At 28.1% G+C, this 25934-nt stretch overlaps 1 protein-coding gene across 1 annotated transcript in view; it reads left to right on the top strand.

Moving 5' to 3' along the window:
- Positions 1 to 317: 317 nt before the first annotated feature.
- The window catches only part of LOC127287088 (chymotrypsin-2-like), a 164747-nt gene continuing 139130 nt past the window's right edge, over positions 318 to 25934 (top strand). The window contains exon 1 of the mRNA XM_051313836.1: positions 318 to 596. Coding sequence (XP_051169793.1) covers positions 554 to 596 — 43 coding nt within the window. The 5' untranslated portion in view covers positions 318 to 553. The remainder of the gene's footprint in view (positions 597 to 25934) is intronic.

The raw sequence follows: 25934 nt of genomic DNA on the forward strand, positions 1-25934 counted from the left end.
ATTACATAAGGAATAAAAATACTCCTAAATAAATATATAATTTGCAAACAAATTTAATAGTTTTAACAAGTAAATTTATGTTTATTTTGTTATTATAATTTTATTAAAAACTAGTTGTAATTGTAGTCGATTTTGTTTCATGCGATTAAATGTCGCATACTTTATATTTTTATTCGGGCCGACTCACAAACCCGTACGCATTGATGTGGGATCAGATAAATAATTGATAACACTATTTTATTTAACACTGATATAAATTATATTTGTATCTTAATATTTATTGTTTATCACAGTTTATATTATATCTAACAAACGTACTATCAATCTCGCTTAATCCGGGAGAGAATCTGCCGGCAATAGTTCACGCATTCTCGTTCCTCTTCCCTTAAGGGGAAGAGGGGCGAAATTCAGTCTGTTTCACACTAGGTGACTCACACATTTTTAGGGCTAGTCCCCATATAATATCTAAGCAAAAATAAAAAAATCTTTTTGTTGAAATGCGTAAATAATAAGTTTACATCATTTGTCAAAATGAAAAAAATTACACAAGACAATGGAAAATCGGTACCAGGGATTGTGGGATGAAGCGTTGATGGGTGAGTTTCTCTTTAGAAAAACTACTACTCAACATAAAAGAATGACTTAATCATCCATAAGTCACTTTTAATATGTTAAAAGATTTTAAATTAACACTATATTAAATAAAATCAGGTTAATCATAAAAATGTGAAAAATTGAATTTCTGCATTTTTTAAATGCTTATAACTTCTATATTTTTCAACCGATTTTTTTAAATGGAAGTTTATTTTTATCGTCACACATCACACTTTAATTACCACCCTATTGAAAATCCTTGTACAAAATCTTGTACAAGAAAATGTACATGTTCAGCATCTGAACTGGTGAGAACATGTATAAGATCTTGTACAATTTCGGCACCAGAATTTGGAACAAGTTCTAGTACGAGAGATCTTGCACAAGATTTTGTACAAGTAAATATATTTAATATTTGTATATAAGAAAATGCATGTTCTTGTACTGGTTCATTTATGTCTTCGTTTAGTAAAAATTAAAAACTTTAAAGGCTGCGCAGTAGTTTTCTTACGACTTTACAGCTGCGCAATAATTTTTAGCATGCATAAATAAAAGGTTTGAATTATTCAAAATTATTAAAATCTTAAAATAAAAAAAAAATTTTTTAAATGAACTTGTACAAGAACATGTACATTTTCTGGTATACAAATATTAAATATATTTACTTGTACAAAATCTTGTACAGGTATTTTCAATAAGGCAATCATGAATCGGGTCATTAAAAATTATATTTAACCGCAATCAATAATAGAATCCAGTTTTTTATCTAAATTTTCACAAATTTGAATCAAAATTGTCGATATATTCATCAATAGCGTTTAAGGCGATGATTGGATTGAAAAATATTTTATAGACAGTTGTTTGGAAAATTAATTACCTTTGACTTAAAAAAAAGAAAATCTGTCCACTGGAACCAAAAATATTTACATTTAAATAAAAAAATTTTTTTTCATAGTGAAAAATGTGAAAAAACAACGATATCTTAAGAGGGGATTACGGTCAATTTGAGGATTTTTTCAAAAAAAAAATTTTTTATAGTAAAAAAAATATTTATTAGTTACAATTTTTATGATAAAACATACATTTTAAAGAGTAAAATAAATAAGTCGTATACAACAAAAATTGTTTATCAACACGTTGACAGTCTATTAGATGTTAAATAAGATTTCCGAGAAATTTACTATCTAGAAAATATATAAATCATCAAATATTCTTTAACTTTTTACTCAATTATTATTAATAATAATAACAGCATCCGGATATTCAAGATATCCTATGGACGTCCTAAGGATATCCGATAATTAGGATATCCATATGATATCCATAGATATCCTGAGGACATCCTAGAGATATCCAAATTTCCGGATACGGCTAGGACGTCCATAGGATATCCTGTAATATCCGTTGTTGTTAGGGTTATATATCACTTACATTATAGAAAATAATTAATACACTGAGAAAACGATATATTTAAAGTATAGTCAAAAGTTGGGAAAAATGGATACACATGGGCATTTTTCTAATATTTAAAATTCTCTTGTATGTTTATTAAAATATATTTCTTAAAGTGTATTCAAACAGTAGTGTAAAGATTAAAACAAATGTTAGACTAAACTATAAAATGCATTTGATCATAAACTGATTTACTTTTGGTAGTACTTTATGCTTTACTTGTGTACTTATTCGTCTGCGTGTGTCACAGTTCGTTCAAAGTTGAGAAAAACGTATGTCCCCACCACGCAACTTCTGCCAGGACTGAATGTGAAACTCTAGGCACCCGTAAAAATTTTTTACTTAAACATTATTTATAAAACTTTTTAAAAATTTGTAAATAAGTTTACTAGTAGCATTTACATTTAATAAAGCAGTTCAAAAAGATAAAAGTTAATAATTATCAACAATTATAGATTATAAAATCATATATATTTTAACAGGGCGCCAAGTTTTTTATTACGCACCTGAACCTATCACACTAAAAAATGGGATTTCATAATAAGTATTTTCATTTAATGTTAAATATTTTATATATTTTATTATTATTAGTTTATTGTTGTTTATTTAAAAATTGAAAAAAATTTATTTTAAAACTTTGCTTTTATGTTTCATAGTGTAGATAATACAGGAATCAATGCTAGAACCAACTGTCGATAAGTAAGAATGATTTTTTGCTCCTATCCCCCCACCAATAATATTTCATCGGACTCATTCACATTTAAAGTTCACATTTTACCCAACTCTTGACTGTTTAAGCTTTATAGAAAGTGAAACTCTGCAATGTGTTGAATACGTTCTCCCACATTTTTAGGCTACATTTTATTAAAATGTGGTTTGATAATAATTAACTCACAGTTTTATATTCTCTTCAAAGTGTTGCTGAAATTTTATGAAGTTTATTTTAAAAATTTATCAATTTTATTTTCATCTACTAAAAATTTATTTTGAACTACAGTTGGTGAAACTTTGTTCAAAAGCGCATGTGTAGCCATTTTACCCAACTTTTTAAGTAAACTTTATATAAAACATTTTCTCACTGTATTTAACAGATTTAATCAAAATATCCATATTAATAATAAATAACATTTTGAAAAATTATTCGACATATTGGATCCGCCATTTTGAAAACTGATATCGGATTCGTAATCAGCGACCCTAATAACCTCTGAGTAACGAGTTTCATGCAAATACGATAATTTTTTTAAAAAATCGTCTGACATATTGGAATCGCCATTTTGAATTTTTAGAAAACTGATATCGGATTCTTAATTAGCGACCCCAAAAACCCTTAAGGGTACAATGATTTGTAAACTTTGTTGCGTTGAAAAATATAGAACTGAAAGGGTTAATATAATATTTATTTATGATGTAAATATTCATTTATTGAAATTTATAGAGTATTTTTATTTAATCTGAGTAATAAAGTAAATTATAGAATTAGATAAACATTCATTTCTCAGAATTTTTGAGATTGGAATGTTTGGCTAATGTTGAATAGAGTATTTAGAATGAAAACAAAATCCGAGTCTCTTTAGTAACGTGTCAGGACAAGTAAATGTACACTGGAACGCCGGTTATTAGGACGCTGATTATTTGGAAAGCTTAGGCGCTAAAACGGGGTGAGGAGAAAAGGGAAGTATCTCTGAATGCAGTAGCGCATCTATTAAAGAGTCCGTTCCCCGCCTTGATTTAATGTATTATTATGCAATTATTTATTAGTGTTATATGAATATGATAAAAATTAATAAGCTGTGTGACAATTTTGCTAAGTAAAATTTGTTTTATTTCTAAAAAACAATTAATATTTCTCACTTAATTAATATTTTCTTTTCTAACGTCTCATGCGTCTAACCTCAAAATTGTTGTTGGTTATGTATTTCAATCAAAGGCAAAAAAAACTTCTCACGTTTCTGGACACATCCCTGCAAAAAAATGATTCTTACTCAATCGGCGATACCGGCTACATACATAGATCCTTCTTTGACTTCTGAAAGATCATTTTCAAGTAATCTATTGCCAGTCAAGTACCAGTGAGTGGATCTGAGCCGTTTACTGCTACCCGACCGGAATAAATGCGTGCGTTTGCGCGCTCGGTGAGTTGTTGCATGTTGCTACTCAATTTATATCAGTTCTAGACCATGGAAATACTTTAGACTAATTATTCCATGCTCTTAAATAGTTATACTAACCAAAAATGAAAAAAAAATAATTTCGATTTTTTGAAAAAAATCACCGTAATCTTCCCTTAAAAACTGTTCTACTTTCTTAATTTTGGGCTTCATTTTTGGATTCATCGGGTCATTTTACATAGGAAAGATTTATATTATTATACGCTGGTCTTATAATTTTTCGAAAAGTTTTATCTTCAATCAAATACAAACTCATTCTAAACTTTCACTGTGCTAGTAGAATTTTATTTGATAGAGAAAGCCGTAAAACGAGTGGATAATGTAAAAGAAATGTTACGAAAAAAGTGACGCTAAATTTAGCCCATTTTTCGGACCGCGAATTTCGCAATCAAACCTATTCTAATGTACTTCATCATTACTATTTTGAGTGGAGCATATTCTTTGTTTTTTGGATATAGTGTTAAAATGGGGTTTTAGAGGAGTTAAAAGAGGTAAAGTACCAAAAATAAAATATGCTCAGAATCGCCTGAAACTTTTTACTTGGGGGTTTTTGGGATCGCTGATTACAAATCCAAAGTTAGTTTTTCGTAGGCAATGGTTAATGTTTTTATTCCAGCGCCATTTTGAAAGGAAGCGCACGCAAAAAATGATATTTCTTGCATATTTTTATAGCTCTAATATACCTCCACAACAGCACCGAAACTTTCCTGAAAATTTAGTAAATATTTACTTGCAATATTTGGAATATTTAATTGCAATGTTTATTGAAAGTTATGTAAAGATTTAAATGTCCCACTTAAATAACTGTTTATCGCGAAACTTTCTTGAACATTTAAATGAAATTTTAGCCTAATTTTAATTATAATTAAAATTATAAAAAAAATTAATAATTAAAATAAATATTAATAAATTTTCAAATTTATTTGAAATTAAGCTGAAATTTTCGAAAACCAATGTAAAAATCAATTTTAAAAGTACTTGGTAAGTCCAAATAAATTATTATTTTGGAAAAACTACTTCATGGTCTTATGAGTCACAAACAAATGAGGGTATATTAGGCTGAATCCGAACTCGGGCCAAAAACCAACCTTATTGACCCTCCTCCTTTTAAACTTTGAAAATTCATTTTTCAACACGTTCCGTATTAAGGGGTAGTGATACCTTTGACCCGAAAAAAAATCCATTTTTTTTGTTTTCTTAAACGATACTTTATGCAGATGTGTGGAATAGAAATTATATATCAGCAAAAGCGATTTCGAAGTAATTTTATGTGAAAAAAATCGATATCTGCAGAAGGTGTTTAAGAGCGCTTCGAGTGCTTGATAGCGCTATCGGCTATTTTCTCTTTTACCGTGGTAACAATTGCGTTCTTTTACGCTCACAGCCGCTCGAAAGGCTGAAGATGAAGCCAATATTAATGTAGAAGGCCAATTACATGGTGCAGGCATCGCAGATTAACGTTGATTTCATTTTTTTTATAAGTTTTCATATGTCAAAACTTTAAACGCGTTTTTCTCGAAATGACATTTTTCAAAACGGTGGGCAGTCTAGCTCGAACAGTTTTGATCGGATTGACTTCGGCCAAAGTTATTTTTTATCGTCATTTACTAATGCTTAAGAGTACGTAGCGGATTTTTTATTGCCTTCAAATAGCTACCAAATCCACAAAAATTAATATTTTTAAAATATCCTACGTACTCTAAAGCTAAATCTATCTCAGATTCAGAAAAAATTTGAATTTTTGTTTTATATTAAACCATCTAACCGGAATCTTGCTCACCGATTTGCCCTGCAGAGAAACGAGACCAACTTTAGCGGCATCTATAGTCAACAAATTGAAACTTTTTTGAAGTATAAATATATTTTCGTAAACTTAAAAAGTTAACAAATAAAGTCCTCGAAACCAAATTTTGTTTACTTTATTCATGTGACTTAAAAAAATTCATGCAAAACAGGTTAAAAAGAAGCCTCAAAGGTGTCACTCCCCCTTAAATGGATAGTTCCAAATGATCTAAGATTTAATTTTTACATACTTTAAGGTATCTAAAAGTGAAAAATTTGTTGAAGTTTTATTTACCGAATAGTAGGATTTTGGTCAAAAATCGGCGCTCCTGGCCCACTGTACGCCCACTAAAATGACACTAAGAATTTTTTATATAATGTTTCCGACCCGTATAGCATAACTTATCTACTTATTTAAATTCTTGTTGTATTATAAATAACAGAAATATACTTAATTTTAATGCATATTAATGTCTTTGTTTAAAACATTATAAAATGTTTTAATGTGTGCACTTAAAGAACATAGTTTTTGATCTTTTATTTGAAGATCTTTCTTTGCTATTATTGCATATATAAGCAAAATTAATTATATAAAGATAATTTTATACTACAACATTATTAAAACAGGATATAAGGTTCTTGCACAATAAAATCATACTGTGTTTAGAAGACGCCAGGTAAAAACTGCGTTTCGTTTTCTTCAAGGTAGCATATCTTGAATTTTAAGACCTTTGAATTACTTGTGATGTAAATTTAAATGTGAATTCTCTTTTATTGTTAAAAGCATACTATCAGTTTAATAATAATATTAATACTAAATATAAAAAGGAAACTTTACGTAATTACAAAAAGAATAATAACAGTAACTAAAATAATAGATATAGTAATAAGAAGAAGATTAAGAAATGCTTAAACATCGTAAAATAGTAGTTATTTTAATATTACTTTCAACAGTGTTTACTGATACTAATAATTCAAATACTTTGTTTCTCAAAAAAGCGGAAGTGATCAATGTTGCAAATAAAAAGGAGATTTTTGTAATAAGTCAAAAAAAATGTTTGAGTTTAAAAAAATCTGTCCTCAAAATGGAGTTACATTACTGCAGTGAAACAAGACAAAAGAATGTTCTTAAAACTTTAAAGCACAGAGTGTATAAAAGAAATACAAAACGGTACGACTACGATATACTTTCAACAATATCTAAACTCGCTAAACTATTAATAGATCGTTATAACCAAAAGATATTAATTAATTCTGAAGAACTTGGAGAAAATAATCGCCTTCGAACTAGTGATCAATACAAAAATATTGCTTTGTACATTTCAAATAATATTAAGAGCCACTCTAAGGAAATGAAGAATATTATATATACAAGAGATATTTTTGAAAGGTTTTTCAAATGTACATCATTACTTCAAATTTTACTAGCAACTTTATAAGAAGAGCTTATACCTGCAATAAATAATTAGCTGATTTCTAAACAAGATTTCATAAAATAAAATTTATTTATCATAATATTTAACCACGAAATACTGTTAAAATGTATTAATTTAACGTGTTCACGTTTAATAAAAAAACATAAATAATGACACATTGTATATTTCAGGTATTTCATAGAAAGCGATTCGAGTCCAAAAAACAATATCGGAACGTCTTAAATTTGTACAACTTTTAATAATGATATTTTTTGCAAAATTAACATTTACCTTTTAAAACGAAAATCAAAAATTTTTATTTCTAGAAAAAAAAATTTTATTAAGAAAAGATTGGGTCGTTTGAACTCGATTTACCCCAAAATTTTTTTTTATTTACTTATGATACTAATTTATTTTAGAAATAATTTCTCTTATGAGAAATGATTTAACAAAACTATTTTAACAAAAAAAGAACAAGTGTATATAGGCGGGTCCATGCCATTTCAATATATCGTTGACTTTGACCTCTTTGATTTTACTCAAATTTTTTTACCGTTTTGTACCTTTTTTAAAGAAAGCTACTTCCTTTTACGAAAATTTTAAGCCTGATTCGGTCGTGGGAAAAAAATTATTTCAATATTTTCGGATTTTTTTTAAATTTTCGAAATTTTGAATTTTTAAAAATATTTCCTGTGTTTTTATACAACGTACTTTTATATATTTTTATTCGCTCAAATTTAATTTTTATTGTGAAAACCGTAAAAAAAATTCCTAAACTTTTTGGTTTTTTTGTTTATTTGGTAAAATATGCTACCGAAGTTTATATGTAGTATACGCGGACTGCCGAAGGCTACCCTGGAATGCCCAAACGTTTTTTCATTTGTATCTTGCAAATAATACTTAGTTTCTCTAGGTTTTTCAATATAATTGTTATTTGTTAACAAATAATATATTTTACTAATTTTACTAATGCATTTTGAATTTTTTTAGATAATTTAATATTACCAATTTGTAAATTTTTCAAATAAACAGAAATTAGATAACCTTTAAAAACTTGTAAAATTTAAAACATAATCAAAATATATTATTTGTTGACACAAAATAATTTTGGTAACCAACTTTAAAGATTCGGGTTGTATTTAATTTTTCAAAATGGCGTCGAGAAGTATACAAAACTTTGATATTTTTTTCTCAGAAGTAAATGTTCTTAAAAATTTGAATTTTGTGTACGTGGACGGAGTATTTAATAATATTTAATATTCATATTTATTTTTCTAAAATAAATTATAGTGTCAGATAAAAATTGTTTTTAAATGTCACATCAAAATAATATTATAAAACATTGCCATAAAACAATTATACTTATATAACTGTAAATTTATAATATTCATCTAAAAACTTTCAAAGTGTCTAAACGGACATCAAAAAACGCCTAAACGTCCGTCTACAGCCACCCGACTTTGTGCGCAGAATACTTTCGGCCATTTCCGACCCCCCCCTCGAAGGTTTCCTTAAAATATTTAATATAATTCCATATAGGAGGCATTTTACGTGTAATGTCCGAGGCGCGGTATAAGGCATCCGTCTCGCATTTTCAAATTTATGTTTAATTATAGAAAATCAAGATCAAAATTCAAAAATTAAAAAAAAAAATTCACCATTGGAAAGAGCATGAAAAATCTTCAAAAAACATACCTTACAACATTTTTTTTATTGCATTTATAGACAGCAGAAATTCAAATAGTAGGCGGTGTCAGGGAAAACTGATAAAATTGACCCCCTCTATCTCCTTCAAAATTTCGAAAAAGTCAAAAAATTTTTTGGGGATATTTTACTATCAGGTAGGACAACAATTCCCCCAAGTTTCATTTTTTTCGAGAAATCAATTTTTCAACTTAGGACATTACACGTAAAATGCCTCATAGACGAACAAAATTATTTTATCCAGCTGGACGGTCGTATAAACGTAGCAAAAAAGTTTTTATAATTACGGGAAGAGTGCTAACTGCTAATCTGAATACGGTCAAACTTGTATGTTGACAGTAGACTGTTTTTGTATTAATACCGAAGAAATACGCGCATTTTCTTAGAAACATTGAGCATGATGAAAATATCTTGAAAAAAATGAAGAAAAAAGTGATTTTCTACTTTTTTCCAATTGTGTTAAATAGGTGTGAATTATTAAAAAAAGGTGAGTGCTATTTTTTTGTACACTGTTTACATTATATTTTGTGCACTGAAAAAAAATTTATTTGGATCAAATAAAAAGTATTTGATCCAAATAAATCATTTAGGGTCAAATTGGGATGAATGGGGACAAAATCGCTATTTTTCACAAATTACGTAAGTTTCTTCCTTTAAAAGGTAATATTTGCGGGTTTATTTTTTTAAGTTGTTATTTACGTTCACAGGATTAATTTTATGCAGCAGAAAAGAATTTCGATAAGCTTTAAACGCATGAAACTGACTGTCCCCATTTACCCCAAAATTTAGTAAATTTCATAAAATTTGGGGTAAATGAGGACAGCATAGTTTCTAAGAAAGTTTTAAGAAAAAAGTTTCCTAAAGTATATTACTGTATTAAGGGATGAAAAAACTTGAATAAAATTTGTAGTACATATATAATAGTTGAAGCAATTCAAATTTTTTTATTTTTTTTTATTTCAGTATTTTGTCTCGCATTTGAAAAAACAGACGTAAAAATCATACCAAATTTTTTTCTTATTCCTTATGACTCCCATAACAGAAATTCACTTAAATTTTTGATTTTTGTTAATTTGGTTAATAATGACAAGCTGTCCCCATTTACCCTAAAAATTTGAAAACTCACAGTAAATGGGGACAGCTTCTCATTATTAACCAAATTGACAAAAATGAAAAATTCAAGTGGATTTCTGTTATAGGAGTCATAAGGAATAAGACAAAAATTTGGTATGATTTTTAAGTCTGTTTTTTTAAATGCTCGACAAAATACTGAAACAGATTGACTTTGATTTTCAAGTTTTTATGCATTGAGCGATAACTTGAATTATCTGGCTGACAATTGTCAAGATAAAAGCTTGTCAATACTCAAAACCTCTTGCAGGTGATCTGAGGTTAAAATATTGACGTTGAACTTAATTTTAAAACTGTAAATTAAGCTCCAAAACCTCTTGTCCCCATTTACCCCAACTAACCCTACTTGTCTATTATCCAATAAATATGTATTTGAACTAAATACACATTTACTAAACCTAAGTATTTTATTTTATCTTGACAAATAAACAATAATTTGTATCAAATACAAAGTATTCAAATCAAATACATGGAATATTTCAAGCTAATAAATAATTATTTCAATCAATTATGGAAATTATTCCATTCAAATAAATATTTACTAGATATAAGTATTTTATTTTATCGTATCAAATAAATAGTAATTTGAATCAAATACAAAGTATTTAAATCAAATAAATGGAATATTCAAAGCTAATAAATAATTATTTAAATCAATTATGAAAATTACTTTATTCAATACTGCATGTCTTTTGATTCAAATAAATATTTATTTGCATCAATAAAATATTTTTCTTGAAAAAAATAAAAATTTTTCTTGAATCACATATAAGATTATTTATCATAAGTAATTGTTTTAATTGAAACTAAAACCTCTTTAATTGCGGCAATTATTATTTTATTTGATCCAAATACATAATTTATTTGCATAAAATGTAAGAATTTTTTTATTCAAATAAATCAAAATAAATAAATTAAAAAATATGTAATTTCTACATACTATGATCAGACCCAAGTAGCACGATATATCAACCAGATGTCACGGTGATATCACCGGGGAATGTCACCGTGACATCAGGAAAATGTCAAAATGTCCGCCTTACGGTGATATCACACGGTGACATCGAGGTGATATCATGGTGACATCAAGGTGATATCACAGTCATATCACGGTGATATCATGGTGATATCATAGTGATATCACCGTGATATCATATTGATATTTTACAGGGATTTAAAATTTTTTAAAAATTGTTATTTTTTTTTATTATTATTTTTTTTATTTATTATTATTTTTTAAATTATTAAAAATTTTAAGTCCCTGTAAAATATCAACATGATATCACGGTGATATCACCATGATATCACCCTGATATGACTGTGATATCACCTCGATGTCACCGTGTGATATCACCGTAAGGCGGACATTTTGACATTTTCCTGATGTCACGGTGACATTCCCCGGTGATATCACCGTGACATCTGGTTGATATATCGTGCTACTTGGGGATATTTTCATTTTTCAACTAATTCATACATAGAATTAATGATTAAACGCAAACCTGAGAAATAAATAAATCTAATGCATGGGGGAAATCGAACCTACGGACTATGAGTCTAAAGGCACTCTCACACCTTTTTGGCTGCCTGCAGATTACCATGGCAACGCATGAGAGTGAGTGCAACAGAAAATTTAAAAATTTGAATATCCAAATTTTCTGTCTCACTCACACTCGTACGTTGCCATGGTAACCTGCAGGCAGGCAGGCAGCCAAAAAGGTGTGAGAGTGCCTTTACGCTTTACCAACTACGCTACGCACGCTACGTGAAAACGAATAACAACTTCTTGATGCCATTTGAATTTGCAAAATACCTAACTCAGAAAAGTGCTTAACATCATTTAATTAAAGTTACCCAGCAAACACTGTTATATATCTGTTCTAGAACTGTTACAAATTTCTTGAGAACATGTTCTGTAACTGGTTAAGAACGTGTGAGTCACTGGTTACGCAAAACGTCGTACTCAGCAGGTATGTTCAGATATGTAACAAATCTAGAACGCGGTTACAAAGTCATTTGTAACAGTTCTAGAACTGTGTTGTAACAACTATGAAAAGTGGTATGTAACCAGTAAGGAACAGAGTTCTGTATTTGTTACATAACTAAATTACGTAACAGGGATAAAAAAAATATTATGAGGCATTTTTTGTCAACGCGGACACCCCCCTCTCGCCCAAATTCTTTTCATTTTAAATTCATGTTTAATGGCTTAAATTTTAGTTAAAGGAATATACTTTTGAAATCTGAGTGGCATATTTCCAAATACAAAGGGCTAAAAAGGCCTCAAGCATTACTTTTTGGATTGTTCAAAATGAATTAGAGTAACTTTTTATTGGTAAATTTAAAGAATAACCTTTATATTGGATCCTATATTTTGTTTTTGGATATTTGCCACTCAGATTTCAAAAGTATATTCCTTTAACTAAAATTTAAGCCATTAAACATGAATTTAAAATGAAAAGAATTTGGGCGAGAGGGGTGTCCGCGTTGACAAAGAATGCCTCTATATATGTGTTACGTAAACGTATCACAGTGTAGGAACAAAAATCTATATTTGTGACATAACATTGTTTCAGTATGAATATGTATCATAGTTCTTTAAATGAGAAGAACAGTAACACAGAAAATTAAAAGGTATTAAAATAAGCTGCAACGCTTCTTATTTTAATCCATTTTTACTTATTTTAATACCAAAATGGATTAAAATAAGAAGCGTTGCAGCTTATTTTAATACCTTTTAGTTTTCTGTGAATGTAACAACGATCTAGTGTTGTTATACATGTTGTTCCGAAATTTCCAAGACATTTGGGTATTTTGTAACGATCTTATTTTTGAGAAAAAGAAACTTAAATGAAAGATTGTTCAGAATAACAAAATCAAAGTGCACATTTTAACATATTTTGCTATTCTGAACAAATTTTTAAATTTTTTTGTCAAAAAGGCTATTATTACGAGATATCCAGACATCCCTAAAATTTTAGGACACCCTGTACTATTGTGGTGCATAATAAAGTTGTTATTAAGTTATATAATTTATATTTAACACATTCTTATGTCATTAAAAAATTAAATGTAAATGTTTATATCGAGTTAATTTGATTTGACTTTATATATTATTATTATTATATTATATACTTTATATATATTTAAGACAAAGGACAGCTACATAACATTGTTCCTACACAGTTCTAGAACTACGTTGGAACATCACTTGCAGATCATTTGTGACTGTCGTGTTATAGACATGTTACATAACATTGTTATAGAACTGTGACGTTATCATAATATAGAACAGTTCTGTCACTCTTTTGTAACAATGTTCTAGAATTCAATGACAATGAGGTTATATAACAGATTCGTAACCAACTTGTAACAACTGTTCTGTAAAACTGTGACATCACTGTTATAGAACATTTATAGAACGTGTTTGCTGGGTAAGATATTAAATTATATTTTCCAATTAAATGCATTTTATAAAATATAATTAATTATATGCTTTATGATTATCATGAATCATCCCAGGTGAATTTTCAAAAAAGTATAAATATATTTTTATTAAAAACGCGTTTTTCGTTGTTCTGAATCATTGTAAACATTAATTTTTTGTTGATGAAAAAATATTTGATTTTTGGACTTAGAATATTAAATAATATGTATAAATAAATGAATAGTATCAAACAACTCATTATTCTCATTAGACTTAAATATTTAATTGATCAAAATATTTCATTTTCCTTTAATAAAATAGTGTATTAACATTAAATAATGCATTATTTATATTAAATAATTTAATTAATTAGAATCAATAAAATAAATTTATCGTATCAAATACTTTTTATTTTGTTTAAAAAAACGAAATATTTGAGTGAAATAAATACATTAATAGTTGTAAGTAACTCATTATTTTCGTTTCAAATAAACATTTAATTGATTGAAATATTTTTTAATTTGTCTTGATAAAATAGTGTATTAATATTAGATAATTTAGTTGACTTGAATCCACTGAATAAAGTTATTGTATCAAATACTTTTTATTTGTTTCAATAAAACAAAATATTTGAGTGAAATAAATGAATGAATTGTTTCAAGTAACTCATTATTTGTATTAAATAAATTCATTGATTCAATTTAATTAATTATTTAATTGAACCAAATACGATTTATTTGGTTCAAATAAATGCGATTCAAATAATTCAAGTTATTTGAATCAAATACATATTTTTTTGATCCAAATAAAAAGTATTTGAACCAATTAAATATTTTTCAAATAATTTAAAATATTGGAATCAAATAAATTTTTTTTTCAGTGTGGTTTAATTTTTAATTTTACCAAAATATCAAAACTACATAAATTGTTGGTATTTTAAAAAAAGTGATCACGAATTTTATGTCAAATTGACAATTTGACAGCTGTTAATGCAAAAGTCTAAAAATAATCTAATAGAATATTCCAGGAATGTGATTGGAATATCCCGTATTATTCGGCAATTATCATTTTCATTTCAATTATTGTTGTTTTCCTTGATTTTTTTTCATTTTTTACGGATTCACCAAGGGTGCTTACAACCCGGTACTACTTTTTTTTCACTAAAAGTGGTCAGTTCACTAAATTTTTAATAAAATCTTTCCAGTTGAAAGAATCAATTTAATTCTTATTTTACAGTTACCTAAGGCCTTTAGATTGACATTGGTACACACAAGTCTCATAATATGCAATTAGTTAAAAGTTTTAAATCACTCATGTCTAATAAACAAAAACTTAACCAACTTTATTTTGCATTTTTTTGCGTTCATAACATCGACAAATGGTGAATCGAGTAAATTTGACAGGTGGAAATTATAATTATAAGAGAATAATTATTGTAGTACCATCGATATGAAATTTTATGGGGTAAATATTTCTACTATATATACTATTTATCTGAAAAAGAAAAATACGACCATCGCTAAGTGGTAAACTTACCCTATATTAATTTTCATGACCAAAGTTTCCAAAACTCTATTTAAATTACCTGAAAATAATTACTCAGAGATTTTTGGGATCGCTGAAATCCAATTCGGTGCCAGAATTGCAAAATTCAAAATGTAGATCAAAAAATCAGTACAAGAAGCAGGCGCAAAGCGCCTACATCTAGGGTTTCATGGCTTTTTAAATTCAGATCAAAAGTTGTTTGTATATAGTAAATACTTTATAATTACATTATTTGTGAATTGCTTTGGTAATGGTTGTCATGGAAACGGTTGCCATGATAATGGTTTCTATGGTAATGGTTGCCATGGTAACGGTTGCTATGAAAACAGTTGCAATGGAAACGGTTGCCATGGTAATGGTTGCACGGAAAAAAATGGATACTTGAAAACAGTATGCAAATTATACTTTAGAAAAGGATAATTGAACATAATATTTATATAGTGAAAAAAGCATATTCTTGAAATAATATATTTTTTGATTTAGTATATTTAGATACTCATTTTTTTATATAAGCGCGTGCGCAGAAGTTTCGTAAACGACAGTCATAAACATGAAGTAAGAGATTAACCTCAAATTTCAGTGTGTTTTAAACATGGTTTAAATCAAGAGCCTTTTTGGTTTAAATAGTAGTCATTTTCTTGTTCTTATTTACATCTATTTTTTTGTGAAATCTCCACGTGAAATTAAATATGTGTACAAAGTTTCAGCTTCTTAGCTCCAAAACTGTAAAAGTTAAGACGGGGGAACACGCTTTTTTAGAAATTTCGAGTTTTTGGAATATAACTATAATCAATTCAATTCCAATCGGGTTTGCTATAATTTTCCTTTAATCTACTCGCAAAAATACGTATGTGTACTGAGTTTCAGCTTCTTAGCTCCAAAACTGTAAAAGTTAAGACGGGGGAACATGCTTTTTTTAGAAATTTCGAGTTTTTGTACTATAACTATATTAAATTCATTTCTAATCGGGTTCGCTATAATTTTCCTGCAATCTACGCGTGAAAATATGTATGTGTACTAAATTGCAGTTTTTCATATACAAATCTGTGAAATTTGAGGGGGGACAGACTTTTTCCCGAAATTTCGAGTTTTTGTACTATAACTATATTAAATTCAATTCTAATCGGGTTCGCTATAATTTTCCTTTAATCTACTCGCGAAAATAAGTATGTATACTAAGTTTGAGCCCAATCGGTTAAAATGGCTAGATTTTAGAGGGGGGGGGCAGGATTTTGTGGACGGACATGAGTGAAACCATAAGGGTTCCGTTTCGGTTCACTGCTTGAACTGCACCCTAAAAGCAATAAGATTCAAAGCAAATTTAGAAAAGACGTAAGTTCTAGGGACAATGTAGAAAAGACGTAACTTTCAAGACCATTTAGAAACCGCGTAACTTTTACAACATATTTAGAAACATAGATCTTAAAAATATAGTATTCATCTCTCATTTTAAATGTAAATAATATTAACAATATTAATATTTTTAACAATAACATAATAATGTCATTCTTTTTTAAAGTATTAATTATTATTAAAAAACTCTTTTTCCTTTATTTTTTACTTTTTAATAATTAAAATGTTGCGTTTTGAAAGTTAGATTTATTTAATTTTTGATTTTTTAAAAATTTACATGTGTCATTATTGCTATAATTCAAATCTCTAAGGTTCAAATAGCCAAGTTAAACTTGTTTTTGCTTCCTCGTGGAGTTTGTAGTCCTTTCGTTAGTAAAAATTTTCAAAGTGTCGGAAACAAATTTTTCTCTATATAGAAAAATGTTATATGAGATCCTGATCAATTGTCCAGATGTATGTATGTGTGTGTGTGGATCCCTTTTTTGTTTAGAAGATAACTTTAACAGGTTTTAATGAATTTAGATAAAATTTGGTAGGCTCATTTATCATATTAATATCTCAAATCTGACTAAAGGATTTTAAAAAATACCCAAAAAAAATTTTATCGTCTTTTTCCCAAAAATTTTTTTCATCGAACAAATTTTTAAATAGAAAAATTTAAGGTTATATATTATAAAATCGTATTCCTTACGTCAAGACAAATCGTTTATAGATGAAATAATTGTATTCCTTACATAAAAACGAATCGATTGGTATATATAAAATTTACATTTGAGGTAAATTTAATAAACTAATGAAAGTTAAAAATAGAAAATACACATTTTAGCTGAAAAATTGTTTATTTATTTAAATTCAAGTTTAAATATAAAATAATTGTGTTCCTTGCATTAAAACGAATCGATATAATTGTAAATAATTATAAATTACATATTATTTTTCATTAATATTTAGAAATTTCGGTTAAAATATGAATTTTTGATTTTTTAACTTCCATTAGTTCTTTAAATTTAACTCAAATGTATAGGTACTCAAATGTTTGTATTATTATTATATTATTTTTGTATGTTTATTTCAATGTTAAAGCTTTCTCCACGAGGAAGCAAATTTTTTTGCTGATCGTAAAGAGGAAGCAAAATGTTCATGTAAACATCTAAATTTACAACTTGTTTTTAATGTGGAACGTTATCCCCTTTTCTCAGATATCTCTCACAAATTTAAAAGATCGAATTACAAAAGTATTAGATAACCGAGTTATGGTGTAAATACGATTAATTAAATTTGTTTAACTCTTTTAAATCTGTTTTCTTTATTTTAGGGATGAGAATAATACACAACAGTTCTTTTCAATGAAGTGAAAAATGAATTAAGAATATACATTGGTTGGAACGATACAAATATTATAAATTCTTACCTATTTCCTTTATAGGCTCTTAATTCTACCGCTCTAATCTCTGAATAGAAGCGGGCGACGAATATAAAATGTCGTTTTCACCGTCGGTGAAGTAGATTAAAAATAATGCACGATTATTATTATATGGAATGATCCCCGATCAACCGAAATATAATAATAATTTGTGTTCTTTTTTTATTGTCTTTAACGTCCTGAACCAATTGAAAAATTTAATAACTAATTAATTAATTTTCGCGGTTTTAATACAAGAAAATAAACAATAACTCTACGCTTGTGAATAATTCACTCCATTATTATTTTTATCTTTACTACTTGCCGTTTTAAAGAAAATAATCGAAACTTTAGTTATATTTATCAAATTGTAAGTCGAGACGGACAGTCTCGTTGAAGCAAATATTCTCGATCACAAGTTTTAAATCGTGAAGTAATAACTCGCGACTCGCTACGTTAATCTGTTGAAATACAAGAAGACTGCGATTTTTGATGTGCTTCATTTTGTTTTTATGGACACAGGTTAATTGTCACAGGTGGGGAATCGTGGTGCAATAAGGGTCTATAGTTTCGCAACAAGTTGTTCAACTTATTGAACAAATGCAAGCTTGCAATTTATTGAAGACATTAAACTTATTTCTCCTTTTATTTTTGTAGAAATATATTTTTTTCTTTTTTTAAAAAAAGAGAGACCGTTTTAATAATTAGGTTCTTTCCCTTTTTTATATTTTACTGGAAAATCCTTTTTGGAATTTCTTTGGAAAAAGGTACATTCCTTTTTCTGTTTTGAAATTGTAGAAATAATCAGCCTTTTTATATTTTATTTAATATTGCAATTTTTGCGATAATAATTTTAGAAAAATTTCTATGGAATAGTAGGAAAGGAAATTAACCTATGTCCATAATTTTGAAATTGATTTTAGTAAGTGAGTTTTTCCCGTTTTTTCTTTATTCTCTTATTCAGCGAATTATTTCGCAATATTGTGAATCTCACAGGCGTAGAGCTCAATTAATTATTAGTTCTTGATTAAATTTGACAATCATTTCATTTGATAATAATAATGATATTCACATGCTTCCTCTTTTTTCTGAATTTAATATAGTAACAATCATAATTCGTAGAATATACTACCATTTTGAATCTATATAATAACAATTTTTATTTCCCCTTCTAATAATAATAATAATTGATTCGATATATACATATATATACACATATACATGTATAGTATCAATTGAATCTATATAATAACAAATATTTTATTTCCCCTTTTAATAACAATAATAATAATTGGATTACTATACATAGCTATGTATATATAGTACTTTTTGCGATTTTAATATAATATCAATGTTAGTATTTACTCCTTTGCTTGAATGTTGAAATAGTATTATTCATTCGCATTCAGCGAATTTTCTGAGCAAGGGCCTACTCCTAAAACATTGCAACAGAGTTGGTTGTGTTGCAATGATTTAGAGAACAAAAAGACCTTATTCAAGTTCAATGAACTTTTTGTTAATTAATGAATGTAGAAGGGTTCATTACATAAAAAATTATTAAATTTTATATTATGAAAAATAAAATACTATTTTCAAAGTATATGGGAAAATATAAAATCTTAAAAATGCTTCGAAAATTTTTTTTTTTAAATTTCAATTCATATTTTTACTTATAGAAACTTTTGTCTAAATTTTTTATAATTGAAAACACTTCCAATTTTTTTTATGTGGATTAAGCAAAAAGAAAAAAATCATTCTGCAAATCAGGAATCAGTCAGGAGAAAACAAAATCAAATGTTGGTGACAACTATGAAATTTTATAAGTTGAAATTATTTATTGACAAAATGAATCACAAAATAGAAACAACTTAATGAATTATTTATAAACGTCTGAAATCATTTTTTGCTATGAACTTTTTTTTATTAGAATTGCGTTTATTTTGAGATGGAGCAGTTTGCGTTTGCGTTCTCTTCCAATGTTAGGTTTATTGGCTGTTTCTCCCTCATCTGAATCAATTATATTTTCTGAAGTATGTAGTCCTCTGTAATAATCGTGATGTTCCACAGGAATATGCTTGTCATCACAATAAAACATCAAGTCCTTGTGTTTTAATTTCGAGATTGGAAAGAAACCTTTGTAAACATTTTTTAATTCGTATGAATTAGAATTAACTGGCCGTCCAACACCTTTTGTTGAAACTGTAATGAGCTCATCATCAAAGTTCACTTTGAATTAAAACTCATGAACACTAGAGATATCAAATGAAATTTGTTTTATTTTTAACTAGGGAATGTGAATTTTACTAACGTCAGTATCGAGGTTCAACTTATTAGAGAAATCTTTTCAAGCAAAAATCATTTCTTGAGTAACTTTTACTAAGACAATTGGATGTTGTTTTGACCTCTTCGCTGCTGCAATATTGTCATACCATAGATGGTGTAAAAATTTGTAACGGGCGGGTTTTTCTTTCTATTAAGCTGTTTACTGTGTCGGCAGCATTATAGGTATGTCCCTTTTCTAAAAATATGTGTGTGATTTTGACGTTGAATTTGCTTGCTGCATAAAAGAACGAAGTCACTACATTTCGATTTTTGTTCTGTCCAACGCAGTTATCACAGTAAAAACTGAACTCGGTTATTCCAGCTTCCACTTTTCGCATTATAAAATGAAGAAGAAAACTGGCAAACTCCTTGGATCCCTTTTTTGCGATTGTTTCGTGGTAGACATAACAACAGTCTTCAAATCTTCCATCATCAACAATAGTGAAATTGTTGACAGACAACTTCCTTTTGTAATAATAAGCAGAAGAATTTGCTTTAGGGCAAATAAGAGCCTCTTCATAATCAAAATGAGAAACCACAAAATTGGTACTTGTTTTAAGTCTTCCTTTTCATTTTTAGGCTTGTTTTACCAAATATCGCAAACATCACATTGATCCTTCTTAAAAAAAGCTGATGTTATATTCACAGTTAAAAACATCCCTATACTGTCTTTCATTTGCAACCTTATTGTTTGGGTGTTGTTGTGACATCCACACTTCGTAATTAGCATGTTAATCAACAACTGACTGAAAGTCTTGAACAAGACATTTTTGATGGAATTTTCTCTCGAATAGTGACTTGGCATTCGCTGAAAACTGTCAATGTGAATCCTAATAGAAACCTTCAATTTTCCAGTGTTAGACAAGCTAGGCCTAGGATTTTTGCCACGCATGTCAGGTGCAATAAAACTTCTGTTTTCCATTTTTCTTACAACTGTCTCAATCCAAGAATCACTAATGTCTAAAGTGTCAATGAACATGACTTTACAAACTTTTCCACCTGGGCGCATAAACTTATTTTGTCCTGGAAGAAAGAAAGTTCTTGATGATTTTTTCTTAGGGGTCGAGAGATTTGTTTTTTCAACTGCATTAACTTTTAAGTACCTCGCTATGAATCTCCATTTTTTCATTTGAGTATAGGAATACAGTCGAACCTGGATAAGTGACATCCCAAGGGACCAACAATTTTTTATCACTTATAGAGGTTTTGACAAATCAACGATTTTCACTTATAGAGGTTCGAAACATGCGTCTTTCACTTGTAGAGGTCAATCCAAGAAAATAAAATGAAAGAATTGTCACTTATAGAGGTTCGAGAAGCGCATCTTTTACTTATAGAGGTTTGGCCGAAAAAAATATCGGTCACTTACAAATTCTCATTTATAGAGGTTTTTACATGGGAAAATGAAGGGACCTGGCGATTTCCGTCGCTTAAAGAGGTTTTTCACTTATCCAGGTGTCACTTATCCAGGTTTGACTGTATCCCAAAAAACTAAAAATATCTTGTCTATCAGCTGCTGCAATATTGAAATGACATTTTTTGCGGCAATTTAAATCACTCCCATCTTGTAATTTATGAGATCTTTTAAGAATAACTTCTCCGTTTTTTTTCGTAGATTCGTGTTCTAATCTTTTAGCATTTAATTCTTTTAATACATTTCTTTTCTAAGTTTTAGGTTTTTCCACACGTTTTCGAGTTAATTTCTTATTCGATTCTGGTATCGCTTCTTTATTTTCGACATTAACATAAATAGTTGACAATGTAGAAATTGAAGGAGTAGGCAACAAAGTAGTTGAAGAATCAGGCTGCAAACAATTGAAATTTTGATTTTCTGGATTGTGAAAAGAGATCTCATCAAAATCTGGTATTTATTTTTCAATATTCTCAAGCAATGAATGAAATATTTCTTCAAAATTTGTCTCAAAACTTTCTTCATCTGAAATGCCAGAAGAACAATTTAAGATGGTTCATCAACGAAAATGTAAATCTCCAGAAAAAAAATTAACATATTTAAAAAATTAATTTTTATACAAAATTTCTTGGAAATCAAAGATGATGTTTATAAAATACAATTAATCATATGTAATAGTTACCTTGAAGATCACCTTTATCAGAATTAAATGATTCACAAGAATTTTCATTTCTTTCTTCCAAATTTGCAAATAACTTATATTATGAAGAAACCATAATCATTTCTAAATGACAAAATAAATTTATGTTGGACAGTAGAATAGAGAGATTTGGAATGCATAAATATTTAAAAATAATATTAATAATTATACTATTATATTTTTTTTCATTTATTAATATTTATTTTTATTATTTATCTGTTTTTCTAAAAATGCAATGATTATTCATGAACAAAATATATTATATTTGAATGTATTATTTCTTATAATATATTTACCCTAGTAGAAATTTGTCTAAGCTATCATAAAAGAACTGGCCAGTCGTGCTTGAATTTGTCTAGTTACTTTACTAGCCAGCTCGCTAAAAACTCGAATGTCATGTCACGCTTTTTCACCAAATTATTATTCAGCACAACTTGATAATTATTTATCAACAGGACTTTTGAAAAACTAGTCAAATTAATTCTTTTAAATATTTCGAAATTCATTTAATAATAAGATTTAGGGCCAGTTTCACCAACTCAGGTTAAAAGTTAATCAGCGATTAAAATGTAGTAAACAGGTTTATTTTATGTAATTAAATGAATGTCATAACATGAACCTTAAAACACTTCTCGCAGTTTCAACGAAACAATCTTGGGGGTTCCCGGGGCGAACACGGGTCCGCTGGGCGGGAACGAAAGAAACGCATGCTTTACGCAACTCGGCCGTTCTGATCAGTGATATTAGAATAAATGCTTGACGTGTTTCACTGTACCTAATAATATTATGAATTTGTGCATATTATTTTTATTATGTAAAATTTTATAAATAAAATTGTTTTAATAAATTAATAATTATTGATATAATATAATATTATTATTATATTATTATAATATACTCAAACAGAAAAATAATATTCTACTATATTTGTAAAATATGTCTGAAAATAATAATTGTTTAATAATTTTTTTTAAATCTTAAAACACTTTTTTATTCAAGGTAATATTATTTTCATAATAATTTAATTTATTGCAATTATTTTATTATAATTTAATAAATTTTATTATTTTAAAAAAGCGCGCGCTATTTTGTCTTCGGCCAATCAGGTGATTTCAACTAAATATAGGTTATGTTCGTTTCTGATTCATGACAGCTGGCAAACATTTACAACAAATAATATTTTGCAAGTGTATATTTATTGCAACTAAGTAAGTTATGCAAAAAATATATATGTGGATCAATAATTTACAGTGATTTTCATAAAATGAATATTGGTTTAGATGCTCTGGAAAGCAAAGTTCATTTTTTCTTAAATTCAATTTTTTCGACCACCGAGATATTCCGAAACATTTTCATGTGTTTTGTATGTACTGTCTTTTTTTGAGAAAGAAATATTAATATTATTATTATTATTAATTTTTATAAACAAGTTGTAATTTTTTTAAACCAAGCAAGCGAAATGTCAATACACAAAATCCTAGCACAGCTGTCCAGTTACTAGACTTATTGTAGCGTCACCGCCCTGACAAGGATATGAATATATTTTCGAGCAGCACTGGACAGTGCCATTAAAAAAACTGGATAGCTTTGAGTCGTGGAAGTATCAAGTTTAACTTGAATTATTTCCAAGAGTGTTGGTCAGCCACTATGTAGTAATTTGCAAGTTTAGCTAGAATCATCCGACACGAAAAAAACTGTCCAGTAACTTGACGCATTCTAGTGCTGCCATTACAAATTTCTACTAGGGTACTATATATTTCTCGATAAAATAATGTATACATTCAATTTTTTGAAATTATTTTTCAAAAAAAACTCGTTATGTCAACTATTGTTTATACTAACGTAACTAATGTGAATTGTGACAAATCACTATCAACATTGATTCAGTTGAAGTTACGTATTTTAATTTTCTCAGTTGTTTAGCTTTATGGGCTAAACTAAATGGTACGTCAAAAATCCTTACTATTTTGCGAATTTCCCAACTCTTTGGTACCATAGTTAAAACTTTCACTGCATCTGATTTTTTCGGATTGTTATTCAGTTTTTCTTTAATTTCATTGACAAGTTCTTCTACATCATTCTGAAATTTGTCTAGTGTCATGAACTTAAATACTTTTTTCAAAAGAATATCCAACGTTACTTTTATTTCATTAATTTTTCTCAGTTGTTCGGTTTTTGTTGAAAGGTCTGAGCTTAATTTAATCGATGAAAGTTGTAAAATTGACAAAATTTTATTTAATTTTGAGATGTTTTTTTCTCTATTAACCTCGTCTTCTAAATTTTGTAAATCATCATTTTCAGCTTCAATTGATTCTTTAAGTTCATCAAGTACCATTTCTTCTGCAGTTTCAGGCAAAATCTCCATTTCATCCATTTCCATGTAATCAGCCAAATTACTATTCATTAAGTTTGGTGTAGAATCATGCAAAGTTTTTTGTACTTCTAAACGGCAAGTATTACAAATATATGAAAAAATTGCAAAAAATAACCCTGTCCCCCCTTAACTTTTACATTTTTGTATATGAAAAACTGCAATTAAGTACACATACGTATTTTTGCGTGTAGATTACAGAAGAAATGTAAAGAGACTGATTGCATTTGATGGCTACGAGCTATAAAGGAAAGAAATAGGTTTTTTTCGAAAAAATTGCAAAAAATGACCCTGTCCCCCCATAACGTCTACATTTTTGTATATGAAGAACTACAATTTAGTACACATACGTAGTTTCAACATTTAAAAAGTTCTTCTACACAATGTCTAGGGTTCTATATAACGAATTTCGGATAAGTGAAGCTTCGGTCAAATAAAGTATCGGTGAAATAAAAATTCTTTGTCTTAAAAATTTAGATAAGTAGAATTTCTGTTAAATGACAATTCTATTAAGGGTATGTGGGCAAAGGACGTTTTTTTGTAGTTTGAAACTTTCTCTGAAATAAAAAATTATTTCGGGCAATAATAATAAAAATAAAGCAATAAATAATAAAAAAAAGTGTTTTATCATAGTTCATTCAGTGGCCACACGCTCGATTTGGAGCTGTTCCCTGGAGCACTGACACACTCACGCAACGTCTGTGTATGCGCCGCCATATTTTTTTTCATTTTCGTTTAAAAGTGCCACTTTTTAAACTGAATTTTTTAATAAGTTAACGCAAAATTATGTATTTTTCGGAGAACAGCGAGATTCCTTGAACCCAAATCTATCATTCTTCAACATTTTAGACAGAAATATTTTCTCATTTTAGAGTAAGATGTATACTACCAAAACATATATTCCCATACTAGGTCACGTGGGAGGTTCCCACATACCCTTAAATAAAAATTAAATATAAAAGAAATTTTATTTCCTAATAAAAGTTTTGTTAAATAGGAATTTTGTTATATAGAAATTCTTTTAATTGGAAATTTTGTTAATAAAAATACTTTTAAGTGAATATTCGGATAAATAGAAATAGAAATGTGAGGCCTTACAGCGAAAAAAGTAGTCTTTTGACATGAGACCACTAATATTGTGTATAAAAATCGAA

Source organism: Leptopilina boulardi, unplaced genomic scaffold (genome assembly GCF_019393585.1).
Source record: "Leptopilina boulardi isolate dan_hultmark-lab unplaced genomic scaffold, ZJU_Lbou_2.1 LbouV2_122, whole genome shotgun sequence".
NCBI lineage: Eukaryota > Metazoa > Arthropoda > Insecta > Hymenoptera > Figitidae > Leptopilina > Leptopilina boulardi.